We start from the raw sequence: 20,316 nt of genomic DNA, 5'->3' as shown, positions 1-20,316 counted from the left end.
CGATAATTTGTATGGCTTTGCTTCTAGTGATGAACCCACAGAGACTTAAAGTGTCCAGAAACACAACTCCAAAATATCTGCTGAATGTGTTAACTGGCAATTGTTTGTTATCAAGTCGCCATATCAACATTATGATGTCATACAGTAGCTGGGTTTCCGTTACAGTTTTGTGCAAAATAGAAGCGATTTTTTGAGAAAGGTCAACAAAAAATTGTGACTGGTCTGTTGTCATCGAGTTATGGTGTGTGAATAAAGCAGGGTTTTCTCCTCTCGTGATATCATTCCAACTAAACGTGACGACAGGTTTCCAGCAATCTGCCTCTCGGTTGGAACTGGCTCCCTGGGGCCTCATACGGCAGGCGCCGTGACTTGAATGCAAAAAAAAAAGTGTTTCCATTTCAATTTTGAGAAATACTGCTTTGTTTAATAATTTGAAAAACCACCTCACAGAAGCGTTCTGATATTTGGGTTTTTTCGGAATTCATGTTTCCATTATTTGTTTTTACGTTATTAAATAAGCAAATTGCGCATTAAGGAGGTTAATGGAAACGCACCTAGTGTTGTTCGTAGCTTGTTTCCCCTTCCCATAAGTGGCCAAACAATCTGTGAATGCAGGTTTAATGTCTGAATATTGTAAATCTAAGGCTATGGCATGTTTGATGTCTGCTTGTTTCAGGTGCATCAGTATTATAACTCCTTACCAGAAGAGAAGGTCCCCTACATAAACAGCCCTGGAGAGAAATATCGCATCAAACAACTGCTTCATCAGTTGCCACCGCATGACAATGAGGTACAAGTTTCTATCACTCATTTATACATGAACTCTTTATCATTTTTATAATAACCTCCAGTTGTTTGGAAGGGATTCTAGTTTTCATGATGATGAACTGTGATTTTCAGGTGCGTTACTGTAATGCACTGGATGAGGAAGAGAAACGAGAGCTTAAGCTCTTCAGCAACCAAAGGAAGAAAGACAATTTGGGCAGAGGCAACGTCCGACCTTTCCCCCTCACCATCAATGGAGCCATCTGCGATAAGGTAAGCCCTTCAGCTAGCCCAACTGAAGATATCAGTGGTGAACCTAACAACCTTTAAGGGTTCCTCCCGTCTACAGATGAAGGATTTTTAAAAATGTTTTCATTTTTCTGTTCTATCTGAATAATTCAGCCCATTTTTAGTTTATGTTCTCAGTTTTGCTTGCCTAGGCTTCTTTTTGATTTTCCATCAGATATATGAAACAGAGTAGAAGTAGAAAACATTTCAATCTTGAAGAGTTATTTCAAGTACCATCTCCTAACCCACCCTCTCCAAAGCTTGATTTATATTCATCTTTTTCTGTGCCTGTTTTCCCACCCCTACTTTATCCCTTTCCTTTCCTTTAATTTCCTTTTCTCTCCTCTCCTCTTTTTATTGCCTTTAATTGTCTCCTCTCCTCTCCTTTAATTTCCTTTTCTCTCCTGTCCTCTCTTTTTATTGGCCATGCTTTCGTTTCCTTTCCTGTTGTTTCCTTTCATTTATTTTCCTCTCCTCTCCTCTCCTCTCCTCTCCTCTCCTCTCCTCTCCTCCTATCTCCAGTGTGGTGGTCAGATAAACGGAGGGGACATTGTGGTTTTTGCTGCGAGGGCAGGTCATGGAAAATGCTGGCACCCTCATTGCTTTGTCTGCAGCATGTGTGAGGAGCTGTTGGTAGATCTCATCTACTTCTACCAGGATGGCAAGATCTACTGTGGCCGGCACCACGCCGAGAGGCTGAAACCTCGCTGCTGTGCCTGTGATGAGGTGCGCCTGTCTGGGCCTGGAGCCCTTCAGGGTTGGAAATGCCTGAATGGTTCATAGCTCAGACTTGGATGTGGATGAAATTGGCCTGGAGAGAGAACATGTCTCAGTGTTCTTGCCATGCCTCAGAAAGTCTACTTGATTTCTAACCATAATGTGTGGCAAGCAGGCCTGAGAGAACAATAATAACTCTGGCCACAGTGCTCTGCACTAATTGAAGTCTAGTAAGGTTTGTTTACTTCAAATACAATAAAATGTAGTAGTTCAAATGATTTATCTATACAAATAGTTTCAGTTTCCTTAATTCATAAATAGTTCTGTGTGACTGATATCACATTCTTATCTCATGTGACGCCAAGACTTCAGCCAGCTGGTGATGTTAAAGGGTTGTGAGGTAGAGAGGTTTTCTATGAAAACAATCATTTTGGATATATTTGAAATTTGATGTGACTCAGAGATTATGTAAAAGACATTCACAAAGGATGTATAGATCAGCAAAGTCATTTGGTGAATTAGAAACCCAGTTTTTTTTTTCTTTGGATGCTGTATTTTAGAATAGTGGTCCCCAACCTGGAGTGACATCTTGGTGGAGTTACAAGTAAAAGTCCCGCATTCAAAATCCTGCTTATTATAAGTACATATGTACTATCAGCAAAGTGTAGTTGAGGTATCAAAAGTAAAAGTACTCATTATATGGTAGAATGTTTCCTGTGAGTGATATATTATTATATATTACATTATTAATAACCAATAATCTATTTAGTTTTAACAACTTTATACAGTTACACTCAGTGATTTTGTCCAGTGCGTCTCAAACTAGGGCTGAGCCCCCTCTTAAAAGGTCACAAGATAAATGGTAAATGTTGTGAGAAGATTAACAGGGTGAAGAAGAAAAAACTGTCCTGCTCCACAAAATAATATTTATTTGTCCGATTTTTCTCTAATCTTATCCAAATAAAATAGAATAAGAGGGGAAAAGTCAATCTTCAGGGGAAATGCGAACAACTCACTGACATATGCATCATATGGGGTCATAGGACAAAAAGATAAAGAACCATTGTCTTAGAGTAAAAAATGATGGGCCATGGATGGAGCCCTGGGGTATCCCAGACATCAAGAGCAGCATTAAAGTCATCTTTTCCATTAGGTGTAGAACTACTTTAACACCATTTAAAATTCATGGCTCATTTTACATTAATTCATGACCTCTATTCAACCTAATGCGATCTCTGTGTAGAATATCTCTGCTGATGAATGTAATGTCTGGGTCATGCAGATAATCTTCGCTGATGAATGCACTGAGGCAGAGGGCAGGCACTGGCACATGAAGCACTTCTGTTGCTATGAGTGTGAGACCACCCTCGGCGGCCAGCGCTACATCATGAAGGACGGACGACCACACTGCTGCAACTGCTTTGAGTCCCTTTACGCAGAGTACTGTGACGCATGTGGAGAACACATAGGTAAAACACATGGACGTGTTTATCTTACACTCAAGTAACATGACAGAAAACCTCTAACAGCATTTTATTGTGTGGGTGTTATCAGCTCTGTGTGCCACAGCTGTGAAGAGGTGGAGTCAGTGCAGTGAGATGTGGATGGTTATTATCATCCCAAGCTCCAGTAACAGTGTAAGAGTTTGTTTCAGAGGATGCTTCCATGTTGTATCCAGATGGGAGCCGTGAAAGATGATTACTTCCCCTAGCTGGGGAGCAGAGCTGTGTAAATGTATCCATGCTATCTTACAAATCGAGTGATCCTGTATGGGCATAGAATCACAAATGTTTTCCTTTATCAGAAATATGAGCTCTGTTGTTAAATTTTTTTCCCACTCCATTTCAGCACTAAGAGGCAAATGAGCTTAACCTACTGGCTAATAGCTAAAATCAGACTGTGGGCTGTGTTCATTAGCAGCAAAGACTTTGTGGAATATTATTTCTACAGTGGTATTAGAGATAGCTACCATCACATTAGCATTTTTATGCAGTTAGAGCTAGACCCCCTACTGTATTCTCTAATAAAATTGTCTCTGGTATGTTATGTGCCAAAATCATGTTTTTCCATCTTAAAAAAGGCATTGACCAAGGCCAGATGACTTATGATGGGCAGCACTGGCACGCAACTGAGGAATGTTTTTGCTGTGCCCGTTGCAAGCGCTCTCTGCTGGGCCGCCCTTTCCTGCCAAAGCAGGGGCAGATTTTCTGCTCACGGTCCTGCAGCGCTGGACAGGTAAGAGGACCAACAATACAGCTAGAATTTAAATAAAAGGACATCTTTTTTTAACCATCTACCTACAGATTATTCTATATTTGTACATATTAGCAGTTAGACAGTTGCAAAAATCTTTTTTATTTGAATCAATCAGGATCCAGACGAGTCCGACTCCTCAGACTCGGCCTTCCAAAGCGCCCGCTCCCGTGAATCCCGCCACAGCACCAAGATTGGGAAAAAGGAGCGTAGGAATGCAGAGCAGGAGCGGCGGAGTGCTGAGGCCCGCCAATCCGCTCCTCCACCCATGCCTGACCGTCTGTCTGCTGAAATTGATCCCCTGTCTGTTCAGATGGACCGTTTAAGCCTCTCATCTAGCCAGACTCCAAGCAGGACACCTAACCGCACACCCAGTCGCACTCCAAGCCGTGCCCCGAGCCTTAACCAGGTGTGGATGAGCCGGGATGAGCCCTATGTCCCTGCTGCCTATGAGGGCCCCCAGCGGGAAGCCTCCCCTACCCCAGCAGCTATACATTTGCTGGGTCAGTGTAACCCCAGGCAGGGCTACAATCCCAACGCAAACGCTCATCCTCCAGCCCAGAATCCTGCCAATCCAGCAAAGAGGCCTGATTCCTGGGGAAAGGAACAGGGCAATGCCAAGAGAACCCCTATGGCTGTTCTTAGGGGCCACTCCTTTAATGAAAACTGGATCCACCACAACCAGGAAGAGTTCAGGCCCAACAAGCTGCGCACCCAGATGAGCTTCAATGAGATGTCCAGCCAGAACCAAGGCTTCTCTGACAAGAGGAGCATCAGCCTGCACGGATTCCAGAGAGACGGCAGGCCCCCGCTGACCAGGAGGAACCCCATCAATGCCATGAGCTTCAATGAGCCCCTCACTCCTCTAGAACAGACCCCTCGTGGATCCATGGACTCCCTCACTATGTCCAACGCTACAGGTAAAGTGATTTGAGTAATATAGTGTCATACAATATGATATGATGGCAAATAATCTGAAAATGTGACATGAGATTTGTGGTTTTGACAGGAAACTCTCTGGATGGGGTCAGTAAGCGTCAGGAGCATTTGTCTAGGTTCTCCATGCCCGACCTGAGTAAGGACTCAGGTGTGAATGTGTCTGAGAAGAGCAACATGGGCACCCTCAGCTCCTCTGTCCAGTTCCACAGCACAGAGTCTCTGTCCTCTTCTCGTCCCTACAACAATAACATGTACACTCCACTCAGAGTGGGCTACCCACTGCAGTACTGGGATGTCCCGCAGCCGCTTGGTTTTGATGGCAAAGGTCGTGTCGGGGTAATGGGCAGCAGTGGAAACCTGCGAATGGCTCCCATGAGTGACAGAATGCCCCGCCGACGCATCAACGGGCAGGAACCTGTGTCACAGCAACAGCAGGTACAACCAAGACGCCGCAAACACCATCGTGGAAACCACGGTAACGGGCAGCACCGCAGTGGCCGCCACCACAAACGCTCTCGTCGTTCCCGCTCAGATAACGCCCTGCACTTGGTGGCAGACCGGCCCGCTCAAATGGTGGAGCTGCCCTACCGCCGCGTTCAGGAGGATTACGATCGCTTCCCCTCCGGCCATGCTGCCCGGGAGTTGTTTGGTCTGGAGCCAGGCGGGTGTAGGCAGCAGCCCCACCGACCCTGCCCCCGCACCACCTCTGATCTCACCCTTCAGAATGCTGGCTGGCAACCCGTGGGGCTGGGTGGGCCATGCTGGGGCGATGGGTACATGGAGGCTGCTGACCCCTGGTGCTCCAGCTGCTCCTCTTCCTCCGAGTCAGAGGCAGATGAAGGTTATTTCCTGGGTGAACCAATCCCTCGACCTGTGCAGCTGTGCTACATCAACAACGAGGAGCTGCGCCATCGCTACAGCCCTTCAGGGATGGGCGGCCATCACGGACCTCTGCATGGACCGATTCATGGCCAGCTGCACACTCGCCAGAGGAGGAAGAGCAAAAACTGCATAATTTCCTAAATATAGAGAAAAGAGATGGTGAGGGATGAGCAGGAGAGTGAAAGAGATGACAGAGAGAGAGGTAAGGAGACAGTTAAAGCAACAGAGAGGAGGAACAAAGGGAGTGGGAAGGTGAGAGTGAGACAGTTGACAGTGAGAGTGAGAGCGAAGAGTGTTTGTGTATGAATTTGTGTGTGTGTGTGTGTGTGTGTGTGTGTGTGTGTTGGGGGTGAAGAGCGAAAAAGGCCTATTTTTTGTGCTTGTGAACTTACACAACTCTACACCACGTAGTGTTTGTGCACACCTACACAGAATGATCTAATCATAAGAGGAAGTACTGGCTGGCTTACACAACAGAAATGTTTACAATGATGGAGATCGACTCCGCTGACGGTACCAGGAAGCACTGATGAATCTGATCGCTAAATATACTGTGGTCAGGGTAAATAACATGATGTGTGTGCGTGTCTGTGCGTGTGTCCATGTTACAGAGGGATTGAACAATTCCTTTGCAGTTTGAAAAGGGAAGTTCACACTGGTCAAACTGCAGTGATCTGACTGTTCATGTCGCAGCTCAGTGACCCAAGCCCTGAGCAGTAAAACTTATTCTATGTGGACAAACCAGAAATCGTGTTGGGATAGTGAAAGCTACGTGCTAGATTCCAAGCTATGTCATTGTTTACCTCAGTGGAATCCAAATGCTGCTGGAATATAGTGTTGGCTCGCTAGCCCTGTTATCACTTTGTACAAATAGTCTGTTGAACCTTGTGCTCTACATAGCCAGCTCTCATGCTTTACCAAGGACAGAGCGCCGGACAGCCTCTGCTCCTTGATCATTCAGGCACAGTAACGTCAGGTATGGTCCCGTTTTCTCTTCTGCAACATGCTTTGTTTTTTGAGAGTTACCTATAGATGATTAAGAGTAGTAATAATAAATATAATGCTAACAATAACAATAATAATGCAAATAATAATTATAATAATATTAAAGAATAATACCTGTTAAATGTATATATAGTAATAAACTTAATAAAGTAATGGATGTAGTACTGTAAATGTTCTGTACATATGGTCTTAAATATTTATATATTTTGTAACTAAAGAATCATTATTTGTATAACATGATGTAGAGATAGGGAGACTTGCATGTTAATTTGTTGTTGTTGTCTCATACTGAAAATAAAGTGTACTTCAATGAACAACCAGGAAGTTGTATCCATAAGTTGTATTGGGTTCTCTGGTTGGTCATGACTGACCTCTGATCTGATCAGCTTACACAGGTTACAGGTTGTGACTATGTTGTATGTTCACACTTGGAAAGGGACGGAATAAAGCAGACATTTTGAGAAGTCATAGCTAGAAAAGCACTGGGGAGACAAATTTTGTTAACGATGGCTCAATTCGATCAAGCCTCCCAGTAAGTCAATGCCAGAGAGCCAGCACATACAAGTTTTTAGTTTGATCTCAGTTTCAACTTTTCCTGACATGACATGCCAAAATATCTACTGTGGAAAAGGTCTATACTGTCATCAATGCACTGGAGAAATGGAGGAGCTGCTCAAAGGTGCAAAAAAGTGCTAAAAAATGTTATGAGTTTGGCAGGTACTTAGATACCAGAAACCAGATCAAATTTTGACCAAGTGCTGAAGCTGCAGGAATCATAAAGGAACTGCCAACATCAGTAGGTTTCATCTTCTGGGAACTATGGATATCTGTACCAATATCACGACAATCCATCCAATAGTTGTTGAGCTAATTCAGTTTGGACCAAAGTGGTGGACTGACCAGTGGTCAGAGTGGTATTATTATGTCTCAAGACAGACTTTTATTGTCTTTACTGGACTGTTACTGACATCGATAACAGAAAAAAACTGTTAATGATATATCATTTGATATTTGTGTCTTCCTATAAGCACAAATATTTTTATGCAGACACACACACACACACACACACACACACACACACACACACTCCGATCAGCTGATTGTAATGAAGCTGCTTGTTGTGTGTATGAGCTGCTGTGATTTAAGAGCGGAGGATATCGACAGACTGACATAACACGTCATTTAGTTCAGTTTCTTATCCTGCTGCTTTTCATGGCTGTAAATAAAATGATCTTCTGGAGTCAACGTGGGAGAGAGGCAGCGAAACGGGACACACCAGGGCCACGGGAAGATGTTTTAAGTTGGGGGTGCTGTAGTGGGAGGAGCATCTTTGCAAATACATGTTGGAGCTCATTTTGTAAAAATTCATATTCGGTGTCTCTCCATACAAATACAACACAGGCCTACAACAGTGCAACTACAACGCAGACCAAAATGACGACAACAACAACAACAACGTCTATAAAACACAGAAACACAATAATGCCATGGCTCAGCAATACACAAGTCCAAAAGCTCATTGCGCACAGCACACAAGAACATATCTAAACATGCACATTTTTTCAGCACATGTATATCCTACTGATGTTAAAATGTATTGACAACAGACTATTTAACTGCTCGGCGGCAGCTTGTTTATAAACCAAATATCTTACCTTGAGCTGCAGACAATTTGCTCCAGTAGTTACAATAATCCAAAGGTGGCCTTGCGCTCGGGCGTTGGGTATGGACGGGGCATGGATGTCCAATGAGTTCAAAATGTCACTGTGGACATGCATCAAGGAGAGATGAGTCGGTCTCTCCTGGGCCATGGTGTTGCTTAGCCATGTTTTCAAATAGGCAAGGTGGAGAAGGTCCGCTCAGATGAGGCCACGGAGATGGGCGGGCCCAGACGAGTATTGCACCACGTGTAGTGTGACCCCTGATGGTGATCCCCATGCTTCCCAGGAATGTGATGGATCTGAACAGTATTTCCAAAACGTTTGCTTGTTCCCAGCGTTGATCGGCACATCACGTAAAGCAGCATGCCTTTGTATCGGGACAGTGTTTTAACTCAGATCTCTCGTGCTCTTTTTTCGATTGCTTTATGGTATTTTGAAAAGCCGCCCTTCACAAAGGGATTGTCAGCCCTGATACTGTCTTCATCAATCCGTTCTTTTCCCACTTCATGCAAGCAAAACACACAATCTGATCACTCCCCGCCACGTAATGAAGGCACTTTCATTTAGCAAACCAGGCTGGTGTAAATGTGCGGCTTAAAGTTGCTTTTCCAAAACGTCTGGCAGGAAATTTGAAGCTTGATGGCTGGAAAGCCTCCTCACAGGCCGCCAAGTCAGTCCCAGCCTGACACCTGGGAGCAGCAGACCCCCGCTGTTTGCGGTGCCCTCGGGGGCCGGCCTCCGTCTCTGACACAAAGGTAAATTCTACCATAGAGTTGATATGTCCCGCCCTACTCTGCCTCTGATTAGCTCGTGATCATTGCCTTTGTTGGTTGGATTGGTTGAGGAGTGAGAATATGGTTTGGGTTTAGTTAAGAATAAGTCTTTCTGACGCAGAGTAACACTGGTCATGTCAGCACTATAAAAATGATCCTCTCGCCACTGGGGGGGGGCTGCAGGTACCTCCCGCGGCCATGTGTTTATTTGGTCCCTCCTCTTTCTCTCTGGTTCATAGGGTAACATGACCACCCCCACCCCCTTCTTCCTTTTTTTTTATTTTTTATTATTTTCTCTCTAAGTGATGAAATAAAATATCAACAGCTCAAATAATCAGACGGAGACAAACACCCTGCAGAGCCACAGAAATCAGTGGAGTGCCCCTTTGAGAACTGCGACCTAGATCCATGCCAAATTTTACTGCTGAAAAATAAACTTGTCAGTCTGGTGTGTTACTAAATAACCCCAATCATATCTTTGGCATTTCTTCTGCTGCAAGTTCTTGTTATTTATCAGCTGACATTTACACTGATATCGATATTTCTATGATGAGCCAATATCTGCTATGCTAGCAAACAACCTCTCCCTACAGATTCATAACCCCAACACAACAATGTGTGGCCTCCTCACCTACTGACCCATTAATGTATTTCATGTCTTATCCTTTATCCTTGAATAAATCATATATAATCATATATACACATATAAAAAAATTCAGCCACATGATGTTTAATATATGAATAATATGCTGTTAACAAAATTAAATTATTGAAAAGCAAGTGATAATAAATTTGGCTCGTCAGTCAGATTTCAGACATCTTCATAGGGACACTTAAAGCAATACAAACAGTGTATTTTTCATCATCACGTTATCAAAATTAGAATCAGTATGAAACCTTCAAATCACAGTTTCCTTTTCATTTTTCACCAGTGTTGCTCAGTGCTAAGCATGAGCCAAAGCACAGAGAGGGACTTTGTCCAGGCAGCAGACAAGAATGTGCAAACTTATTACAAATGAAAACACAAACACAGCATCCAATCACCTGAAATAAAAATGCTCAAAGGACAGGCAGCAGCATGTGTCTGATTAGTGCACCAGCTCTCTGGAGTCATAGTCCTCTATAAATTTCTCCATGGCTTCCACACAGCGCTTGCCGATGTCTCTGAGGTTCTCCTGCAGCGAGGACTGGATGGGATGCTCCAGGGACGGATCCTTTGCTATGAGCATCTTTGTCACGAGGCCAAACATTTCACACTCCTGATAGTACACCTGTAAGACACACACACACACACACACACACACACACACGGCTTTAGGGCAAATGTCCAGGAGAAGGGACAAGGCATGACAGGAAGCAGGAGAACAGACAAACAAGAGAAGGTGGGGGTGAGGGAGGGAAAGGAAGAGAGCGCAACAAATGAATCGAGAAGCCTTTTCAGGCGTTTCCAATTACCACTGAATGGATCAACAATCTGCAGAAACAATTGCATGCAGACTGTTCACAAGTATTGTGTGTGTGCCTGTATGCAGAGTTTTGTGGACATTTTTTGCATCAGCTAATTGTTGCCAGACTGCTTTTTCTTGCAATGCCTCTATAACCCTGCAACCATGGAGATATGAAAAGCAAGAGGCCATCTTTTCTGTCAAGTGGGTGGAAACACACGCCACAGACACTCTCGCACAAACACAGCCGATGAGCAGAGCCTCATGTGATGTCTGTCACATTGAAGACAGCATTAACGCACGTGTTGCAGACTCTTGTGATGCAGGTGAGCGGAGATAAACAGCCTCACTTCAAGTTTTTTTTTCTCAATTACATAAATAAAAGAATAACACCATCAATCATGTCAAACAATGAATAAGACCTACTTTGTCAGCATCGGCAAAGTGAAGACAACAATGACAGTCAGGATGCCGCAGGCTCAGCTTTTCAATATTAATGTTTAGACGACAGGAAACAAATCTTTTTTTTTTTTCCCTTGTCTCATGTCTCCCAGCACTTTCTAAGATCTTTCCTCTGCCACTCTTTCTCTAATCCCAGCTACTCTTATCTCCCCTCGTCCTCTATCTTTTTATAACTACCCCTTCTCCCCAGGTGTGTGTGTGTGCTTGTGTAATGAAACCTCTCCACCTCATCTATCTCTCTCCTCTTCTGTTGGATGGCTCTGTCTCGTGCCGCCGTCTGGCTCGCAGTTAAAGGGAGTTCCCCGTCTCTGCCTTGTTCCCTCTCTTTGCTTTTGGTCCCCCTGTGATCTCTCTCCCTGCTTTGGTTCCTGTCGTTCTGACAAACCTGCGAAAATGAAAAAAGAAAACGAGGCAGGAGTTGGACTGTAGAAATCAGACAGTTGGCCAAAAGCATGAGTGCAAACACTGATGATGACTGAGCTGCTAACGACCAGAAGACGACAGGAGTGAAGAATAGACTGAAGTTCCACATCAGCTTGTAACACTGAGGCTAGTGAATTCAGAATTTGTTTGGACCATGTACGCATTTAGTGGTAAAAAATGTACAACAAGGGGGAAACACAGGGAGGTTAAGTGACAAAAATAAAACTGGTGCCACTTCCCAATAAATACAAGGGTTTCATAAAAAAAATAATTTATTAAAGGTTTAGAGTTTAGTAATAAGTAACTAATAGGAACAACATCTGGGTTGCCAGGCTGTGAAAAGCATAACCCATGATCTGCCCATTACTACAGATGATGGCCGGAGCAGAGACTGACAGGACCGGTAAAAACTTTAAAGGTCCCATATATTTTACACTTATTTACACTATATTTGATTTGAGATATAAGAAGATATATTTGTGGTTTTAAGAACCAAAAAACATCTCAATGTAGTTTTACATCTCCTCTCTCCGGCTTATCTCTGGAGCTCTGGTAACAACAGGTCGGTCAGCCAATCAGAAGGGAGGAGACTGTTTTGTGAGCAATTAAATAAAAATATAGCAGATTTCAGTTAAACACTCAGAGAGAGAGAAATTTCCTGCAAGGTTGGATGGTGGCTCCAGCTGGGCGGGGCTTGTAACATGGCTGACAGCAGTGACTGCTTTGTTGCGACATCACAAAGTTAAAGAGGTCCTGTCGGCTCATTTTAAGGCTCGGTTTCTGAATACAGGCTGTGTGCATTTATCTGTGGACTGAGCACTCTGATACTTTTGCAGTATTAATATAGAACCAAGACCTGCTTTATAATCAAACAACACATGGAAATCTCACTTTATACAACATGAGACCTTTAAAAACTTTATGGATGTGTTGACGGTACACTGGCCAACAGCGCACTTGACACCGACCCACTGCTGCAGCAGCCAGTTGGTATTTGTCCCAGTAGTCGTGATGGCCAGTCTAACTATTCTCTCTACTAGGGAGAAGTTGAAAGGCATGAAGACGGATGTGGAGTTTGCTCTGTTTCTGCTTGACAGGTGGGTAACATTAGGTTTGCCATTGGTTAGTTATCAAGCAGGTACTGGTGTCACATTTGTGTGTTCGACGTCGTGAAATTGCTATAACCAATATATGCTGTTGGTGTGATGTTAGCTATAGTAGCAGGAGAGCTGTGAGTATCGCCGTCTGCTGGCTATGGGAAACCATCTCATCCTCTCTGCATGTTAGCTTTGCAGAGGCATCTGTAGCAACGGTTTACTGTCTCGATGTTTGCTCTGCATCATGTTATTTATCCGTACAACATGCAAAAGGTTTTATAGCCACAAAGACCTAAAAACACAAGTCAAGTATGTCCATGAATTTGGGTGGCGGAGCTTCCGAGGGAAGGAGTATATTTCTTTTCCTTTTGAGTCCAAATATCAACAGTCTTTCTCCAGCACTGCTTACTCTACCTTTAATTCGTCCTTGTAATAAAACACCTGTTAATCACAGATCTGCACCTTTAGGCAGCGCATAAAATCAACGGCTACTAACACAGCGCTGGTTAAAATATTGATTGTGGAAAAACAGCCAGCAGTTCTTAGATTTCTCCTCGTCTCCTCACTTTGACTTCACTGCAGCAGTGACCAGCAGTGATTCATCATGTGCTGCTCTGCTCCTCGCTGTGTTTAGGTCAGCCAAGGTATGTGATCATTTGATTTCAGCCTTTTTTTGCAGCACTTGGGCAGTTAAGTCAATCTCTGCTCTGAATTAATGTGATAAACACACAAAAACACCATATACATGGATATATAAATATTACTCTGGAGTAATTAATGCGCGCATTGTTAAGCAACAGAAAAATAATGGGGAATTATTTTGATCATTTATTAAATACATTTTCAAGCAATTCCACCAAACATCCTGCTGTTCCAGTTTCTGTAGTTGTAAACTGAATATCTTAGGGCTTTGGACTGTTGGTTGAGCAAAACAAAACATTTCAAAATGTCACTTTCAGCTTGAGAAAAATTGGATTAGGGCTTTTTCAGTATTTCTTGGCATTAAACAGACAAGAAAACGATCAGCAGCTTAACTGACAAGGAAAATAACTGTTGGTTGAAGCCCTTATTTCTACAATGTTATGTTGTACTGCACGTGACAGAAAATGCCGCTACATAACGATTACTGTCATTATCAGTTAATTATTTTCTTAATTAATCATTTGGGCTATAAAACATCAGAAAACTGAAAAGTACCCATCACAATATTCTACATCACAAGGTGAGGTCCAGAAATGTCTTGTTTTGTCTGACCAACAGCCCAAAACTCTCAAAAATTCAACTTTATGAAGTAAATTATAAAGTAAATTATAAAGTAAGCAGTGGATCTCACATTTGCAAACCCAGAACTATCTAAATTTTTGCTTGGTGAATGGCTGAAATGATTAATCGATTTCAAAATAGCTGCTGATTAATTGCCTTTTGATTAGCTGACTAATAGTTGCAGCTCTGATTCACACTCACACACAAAGACTAGCATTTCATTCCAATCACTGTCGTCTTTGAATGTTTTTCATTTCATGTTCTCTCCACATTCAGACGGTGCTGCCTACACCACGCTGATAGTTTGGAGGAAAGCACAGTATTATGTCATTTTAAAGGAATGGATGGAGCACTATATTTTTCCACATTTCTTAACAAAATGGAAAAGCAGAACAGGTGTTCGGCTTGTGAACTTACGGTGAACTGCATGTCCTTGTCTCTGCTGGAGGTGGACCTGGGTAAGAAAGGTCTAGTAGCTGGAAAACAGACAAACCACAAGGTCAACACAACAGCACAAGAGACTGTATGTGTACTCTAAAAATGATTGATACATGTTATAACGGTCTTTTTTTCTCTAAGTATCTACAGCATCTATAGGGGTATCTTTAGGTCACCGTTTCTGTTTAAAGCCTCCTAAACATTCTCTCTTTCTCTTCAGCATCCCACTAGAAAGACTTTTTTTATTTTTTTTTATTTTTAAGTATCAGGATTTAAAATCAATATACTTTAAGCAGAATCTGCTGACATTTGGGAAATCTGCCTTTCCAATGTTGGACTGCAGTATTCCTATGTGAAGCAATGGCTTTGTTATGGCTCATTATATACTGCTGGCTGGTCTCTCTCCCTCTCTCTCTCACTCTCATATACACACAAATCAGCGATGAGTCACCATCATCGCACCATCACTCAGGCACACACACACACACACACAAAAAAAAAAAACCTGTTCCACACTCACACATACACAAACACACACCTCCACAGTGCTGCAGTGTGCGCACAGATACAGTGCCTGAGTGCAAGAGAAGATAAAAACATACAGCTCAGTTGTCAAAAAACAACATATACCATACACCGCTTCATACCAGCGAAAGATCAACAAAAGTCTGAAACACGGACTCTAGGATTAGGGTTAAAACCAAGGAAACGTAATCAGATTTGAAACCCCTCCTGTTCACTTCTACACTCTTCCACCTTGCAACTGATGAGGTCATTCTCAGGTGTATAATAAATCTACCTGTAGCTGACTAAATCCCACAGTTGACATGAGACAAATTGAGGCATACACTGTATAATAGCTCGACTACTATCAGTTCACTGGTGACATAATCCACGTATTGAGTCCAGGAAAAGCTTCTTAGTGATCAGCATTATGTAACATTGGTTTGTTGCTACCAGAGTGCGAATACCTACCAACCAACAGATACCACAATGAGCAAATGCCCTCCAAATATTTGTAATGCAAAGTGCTCCTGAAAAAATGTGTGCGAGGTCCTCTGCTTGCTTATACCGCTACCCAGTGGTTATTTAATAAAGTGCAAGAAGATATTGTTAAGCTTGTAGAGTACATTATGTAAATGTACTGTATATGTATGTCTAAATATGTTAATATATACAGGAGGTGGAGACAGTAACATCCACAGTTTGTAAGGTTTACAATTAACCACTGTTGTAGGGACGCGTAAGAGCGATATGTGTTTTTTCAGGCCGTGGTTTGTGATGGCGTTGTACTGAACTGTACTATAGTGTACACGCGCCTCTTTTATTGTGTCTAATCACTGTTTATGTATGTGAGACAGCACGGGCGTGTTCTTGTGATTCACACATTCAGCATGTATGCAGTGTTGCATATTGAAACACTGAAAATAAACTCCTTGCAACTCACAGTCTATATGCCCAAAAGTATGTTGACACCCAAACGTTACACCCATATCTGATGGCTGAACATCTCATTCCAAAACCATTTTCCATTTTGGAACCTGGCTGCAGGAATTTGCTCCCACTCAGCCACAAATAAGCTAAATCATTTGAATCATTTTTACTTTACATTTCTGTGTGCAGGTAAGACTGTTGTACGGTTTCTCTTTGATGTGTGACTCAAGCTGCTTTCAGAGCTTGTATTTTTTTGAATGTGAAATATGCTACTTCTGATAGTCCTGTACCAAAGGTAATGCAAAATAATAAAGTATTTTCACAGTGCTATTATAGTTTGGCCAGACATGGAGAAATTGTTGGCTTGTAACAGTTTTAACATTGTTGTCTGTGCCGCCACATCCAGCACAGAAGAATAAAGAAAAGGATAAAATTACAGCAAATTACTTTGAAATGTGTTTTCTTTCCTTTATGCTCAGGCCTTTGCTACAATGGTTTGATAAGAGTCAGCTATACCTTGGCTAGGCTTGGAGAAAAGAACAGCACCAAGCACCTTTACAGATATTCTGCTCTCTGGTCTTTCATCACTCTTTTGTTTTGACCTTTTGTTTGACGATAGGTCACTGGGACCAAAGGTGACATTTGGACTCACCCATATTTAGAAACATTAACCTGCTTATTGGTTACATAACGGCAAAAACAAGGACTTTCAGTTTGTCTAACAGTGCCTTGTTCATGTACCTATAGCCACGTCAACAAATGTGTACCTATGGCATCCCCTGGAGTAAACCCCTGTCTCTTCATCACTTACTGTGCAAACTTTGTCTGCAGTCTGTGTAAAAAATTACAAGACAAATTAAATAAAGCTCTGTGTTCTGTTGCTGTTAAAAGATTATGTTTGTATGTTTGTAACAGGCAGATAGTATGGAATAATGTTGCCATGGCGTCCTGCAATTATGGTAATCAATTCCTGCAGTATAAGTTAATTAAAAAAATGTAAATAACACCAAGAAAAAAATGCCAGCTAACAATTACTCAAATATCTTCTGCAGTTTTTCACTCTGCTGTTTGATCAAGTATAAACACTTTGAATTTCCGACATGGTCGGTCAACAGGTGATACGATCCAGTTGTGACGGGGTGTGTGTACACAGTGAGCACAAAGAATGGCAGAGGTCATCAACAGGCAAAGGTGTTGACTGGGGGCTCAGTGCAGGCTAATCACATTCTTCTACACCAAACACGGACAACCACTTCATTATTTGTGCTCAGGGGCGAGCTGAAACAGGAAGGGGTTTTCCTCGAAACATTGGCACAAAGTTGGAAACACACTCTTGTCTAAAATATCACTGTAGGCTAAAGATTTTTTATTAATTGGAACTAAGGAGCATGGTCCAAAGAACTGCCACAGAGCACTAGTGTTTTTCCACCGCATGGTACCGACTCAACTCAACTCGACTCTCCTCAACTCTACTGGTACCAGGTACTTCTTTTTCCACTGCAGATAGCCCCCCCCCTCAATGCTGCAGTGTTACCATAGCAATGACAAAGCTACCCCGCCATCATCTTCAACACGACACACACATGAACAATGGAGGATATGGAACGTCTGCACCTCCTCCATTGACTACAGTGTGGTTTTGCAGGTTATTGTACTAAAAGAATAGTACAATAACTAACAGAAATGTAACAGGCTACAGTGAGCATGAGCAGTGTAGAGTCGCTTGTCTGTTCAAAGATGGCAGGTTTGTTCAGAGCATACCATTGCGCACAATGATCACACAGTTGTGATGATTCTCTCTGACCAATCAGTAGTCTGCACTCTGCACCTTTTGATATCGCCTCAGCTCACTTGGAACATCTGCAGAGGTGATACCATAAAAAGTACCAGGTACCAGGCACTGTCCACAACTTTTGCTTGATGGAAAACCAAAATTGGCGAGTTAAGATGGTATCATGCAGCGGAAAATGGCTACAAAAGTACTTTTTGACATATAGTGGACATTTTGTCAACGTCTCAAAGCGCCTAATTTACTATGAAACTGTTCAAATGAGATGAAGTGTGTGTGTATAGTCATTGTTTTCACAGACTTTTGCTGCAGACATTAAACTTACGGTTGTTTTGTTTTGGGGGTGAATTTCCATCAGCGCCCTCTCTCCGCTCGTACCGCTCCTTCTCCTTCTCCTTCTCCTTCTCCCGTTCCCTCTCCTTCAGTGCGATGCGGGGAAATTTAGGATGGAAGTGATCTCTCCGGTCTAAATAAGCCCGGGGGTTGAAGTGGTGGTACCTCTGGTTGCCAAAGCCAGGTTTGTGGAATGGATGGTCATCCCTTGGAAAACTGCATCATCAACAGAGAGGAGAATCTTTCAGAGCAGCCACAGGTCAGCCTCAGTGTTATCATCAATACTTTGCAGGTGACTCAGTAAAAAAGTTGAGTGTTGCTGTTATGTGGAAAACAAACTAGAAAGCGCTCCTTGTTTTCGACCCGTCTGCCTCACCGAGGTCTGTAGAATCGCCCTCCAAACTTTGGTTTGTAAGAACTGGACTGCCACGCCCTCGGTCTGGAAGGGCTTCGCACTCTTCTGATCGGCCTCTTCTCGTCCTGAATAGACATTGGTTAAAACAATTTATGGCCCTGTGGTACTTTACAAAGACAGCAGATCAATTGTACAATTTAAAAAGGTCATTTTGAGGTGCGACATTTGAGAACAGGATGTACCTGAGGGGGAGCCAATGAGCTGTCAGTGGGCCTCTTGTCAACAGACTCATCACTGCATTCCCTGTGTCGCAACATGGAGCCCTGGAGAGAGAAATAGCACCATGTTAATCACAGTTAATATAGTGTCACAGTACAGGTGGCAGATGATTATTGATTGATTATTATTAGAACGGAAATAAAAAATTGATTTAACTAGAAAAATGATCGGCATCTATTCTAACGTTTGATTAAGTCTGTTGGTCATTTCCTAAAGCATAAATGCAAAACATTCCCTAGTTCCAGCTTTTCAGAGGTGAGAATTTGTGGCTTTGTCTTATATAATAAAGACCTGAATATCTTTTTGCTTTTTAACTGTTGAATAGATAAAAGCAATCTGAAGATGTCAGCTTAGGTTATGTTAAGTTCTGACGGGCATTTTTCACTATTTTCTGGCGCTGTACAGAATAAAGAATAATCGATTAATCAAAAAAAAAAAGACATAGATATGACACAAATAATGCTGAAACGCTGATGATTCAGATTTCTTGATGATTTTAGTGCTAATAAATAGCAGCTGTCAAACTGTACATTCAAGCCTTAAATATAATGTTAGATCAAAGATTGGAAACCCAGGAAGTCTAATCTACATCTATTTTCATATCAGCAGCATAATATATTCGAACACAAGACACTTCATAGATAACATAGAGTGATACACGTTTCTAAAAATAGCCAACAACATACTTTTGAATATGCAGTGTCTTGTGTGTGAAACTGTGTATGAAATAAAATGTGTTATTACAACTCAGTCTCAAAAGTGTTCAAAAGTATGGAGCACCACCAACCAGTACTTTTATTTTAGTGTGTGATACTCATTAGTGCCCTCGTGTGTTTACAATCCAACGTGGATTTACGTTAATATTCCGTTATTTGAAGCTTAACATTTACATGAAATCAGTGCAATTGTTGTTGGTATCCTGTCCAGGTCTTTTCTCAGTGATTCAGCTCTCTCGCTCTCTCTCTCTCTCTCTCTCTCTCTCTTTCTCTCTTTATATATATATAAATATACATATATATATACATACATACATAAAAAAGATTACTAGGTCTATTAGTCAGCAGCTGGAGGAAGCAGGTTCACATGCTCCTCGCACATGAAGCGTTTGTAGAGGCTGTCACTTCTTACTCTTCAGGTGCACTATAATGATTTTACCTTGCTTTGCGGTGTGTCCTGCGGTCGCGCATGATCCATGTCTTCCTGTTTGCAGCGTTGTTTGTTGTCTATGAATGACACGCTGACTTTATTTCTCTCGACTCCAACAGACCAGGAAGTGCGTATGACCGCTTAAATTAAATACATATGGAAAGTGAAACTTTGCATTTCTGTCCCCGTGTTTATTACCTCACAACCTACACTGTGCCCACAGTTTTAAAACGTTGACCTTGTAGTTACAAATCTCACGTTGTGTTGAAGAGTTGAAGCGCAGGGGGAAAACGCAACATGTTTTTACTTCCCTTTTCTGCAGCCGCCCAATCAGGTTCAGACCGTGGTCATAAAGACTTATCAAAACTTTTCTCCCAAAAACACGCAGGCGCAGTCCATCATACCTGCTTACACCTTTGTTTTATAGTCAGGCTGCATTACTGACTCACTGTAGTTTTACCAAACGATGGCGCACTTCAACAAAAGTTGGGAGAGGAGCTGGGTGAGATCTGAAGATTTTCAAACTGTACAGACCAAAATATAAGTATAAAATAAAAATGATGCTGTTG

The 20,316-nt window shown here is 42.4% G+C and overlaps 2 protein-coding genes across 2 annotated transcripts in view; one reads left to right on the top strand and one right to left on the bottom strand.

Moving 5' to 3' along the window:
• The window catches only part of LOC111217353 (prickle-like protein 2), a 35,794-nt gene extending 29,652 nt beyond the window's left edge, over nucleotides 1–6,142 (top strand). The window contains exons 3-9 of the mRNA XM_022739178.1: nucleotides 677–790; nucleotides 901–1,038; nucleotides 1,576–1,779; nucleotides 3,053–3,239; nucleotides 3,851–4,005; nucleotides 4,142–4,943; nucleotides 5,033–6,142. Coding sequence (XP_022594899.1) covers nucleotides 677–790; nucleotides 901–1,038; nucleotides 1,576–1,779; nucleotides 3,053–3,239; nucleotides 3,851–4,005; nucleotides 4,142–4,943; nucleotides 5,033–5,985 — 2,553 coding nt within the window. The 3' untranslated portion in view covers nucleotides 5,986–6,142. The remainder of the gene's footprint in view (nucleotides 1–676; nucleotides 791–900; nucleotides 1,039–1,575; nucleotides 1,780–3,052; nucleotides 3,240–3,850; nucleotides 4,006–4,141; nucleotides 4,944–5,032) is intronic.
• A 3,862-nt stretch (nucleotides 6,143–10,004) lies between these two features.
• Nucleotides 10,005–20,082, bottom strand: LOC111217372 (zinc finger CCCH domain-containing protein 13-like). Its single transcript, XM_022739205.1, has 7 exons — nucleotides 19,757–20,082; nucleotides 18,565–18,645; nucleotides 18,344–18,447; nucleotides 17,960–18,183; nucleotides 14,391–14,449; nucleotides 11,417–11,575; nucleotides 10,005–10,554 (listed from the first exon to the last, which is right to left on the bottom strand). Exons 1-7 carry the CDS (start codon nucleotides 19,793–19,795, stop codon nucleotides 10,372–10,374), a joined length of 849 nt encoding a protein of 282 aa, XP_022594926.1. The 5' UTR covers nucleotides 19,796–20,082; the 3' UTR covers nucleotides 10,005–10,371.
• Nucleotides 20,083–20,316: the final 234 nt, after the last annotated feature.

This window comes from Seriola dumerili, unplaced genomic scaffold (assembly GCF_002260705.1).
Source record: "Seriola dumerili isolate Sdu_G_001 unplaced genomic scaffold, Sdu_1.0 BDQW01000043.1, whole genome shotgun sequence".
Taxonomy (NCBI): domain Eukaryota; kingdom Metazoa; phylum Chordata; class Actinopteri; order Carangiformes; family Carangidae; genus Seriola; species Seriola dumerili.
The sequence above is the reverse complement of the archived record's forward strand: the minus strand, read 5'-3'. Positions and strand labels throughout refer to the sequence as shown.

Coding starts and splice junctions, on each gene's coding strand:
- LOC111217372 (XM_022739205.1), bottom strand. CDS start 19,795: ATGGATCATGCGCGACCGCAGGACACACCGCAAAGCAAG. Junction 18,184..18,343: donor GGGCGATTCTACAGACCTCG/GTGAGGCAGACG, acceptor TTGATGATGCAG/TTTTCCAAGGGATGACCATC. Junction 14,450..17,959: donor ACCCCCAAAACAAAACAACC/GTAAGTTTAATG, acceptor TCTGTTTTCCAG/CTACTAGACCTTTCTTACCC.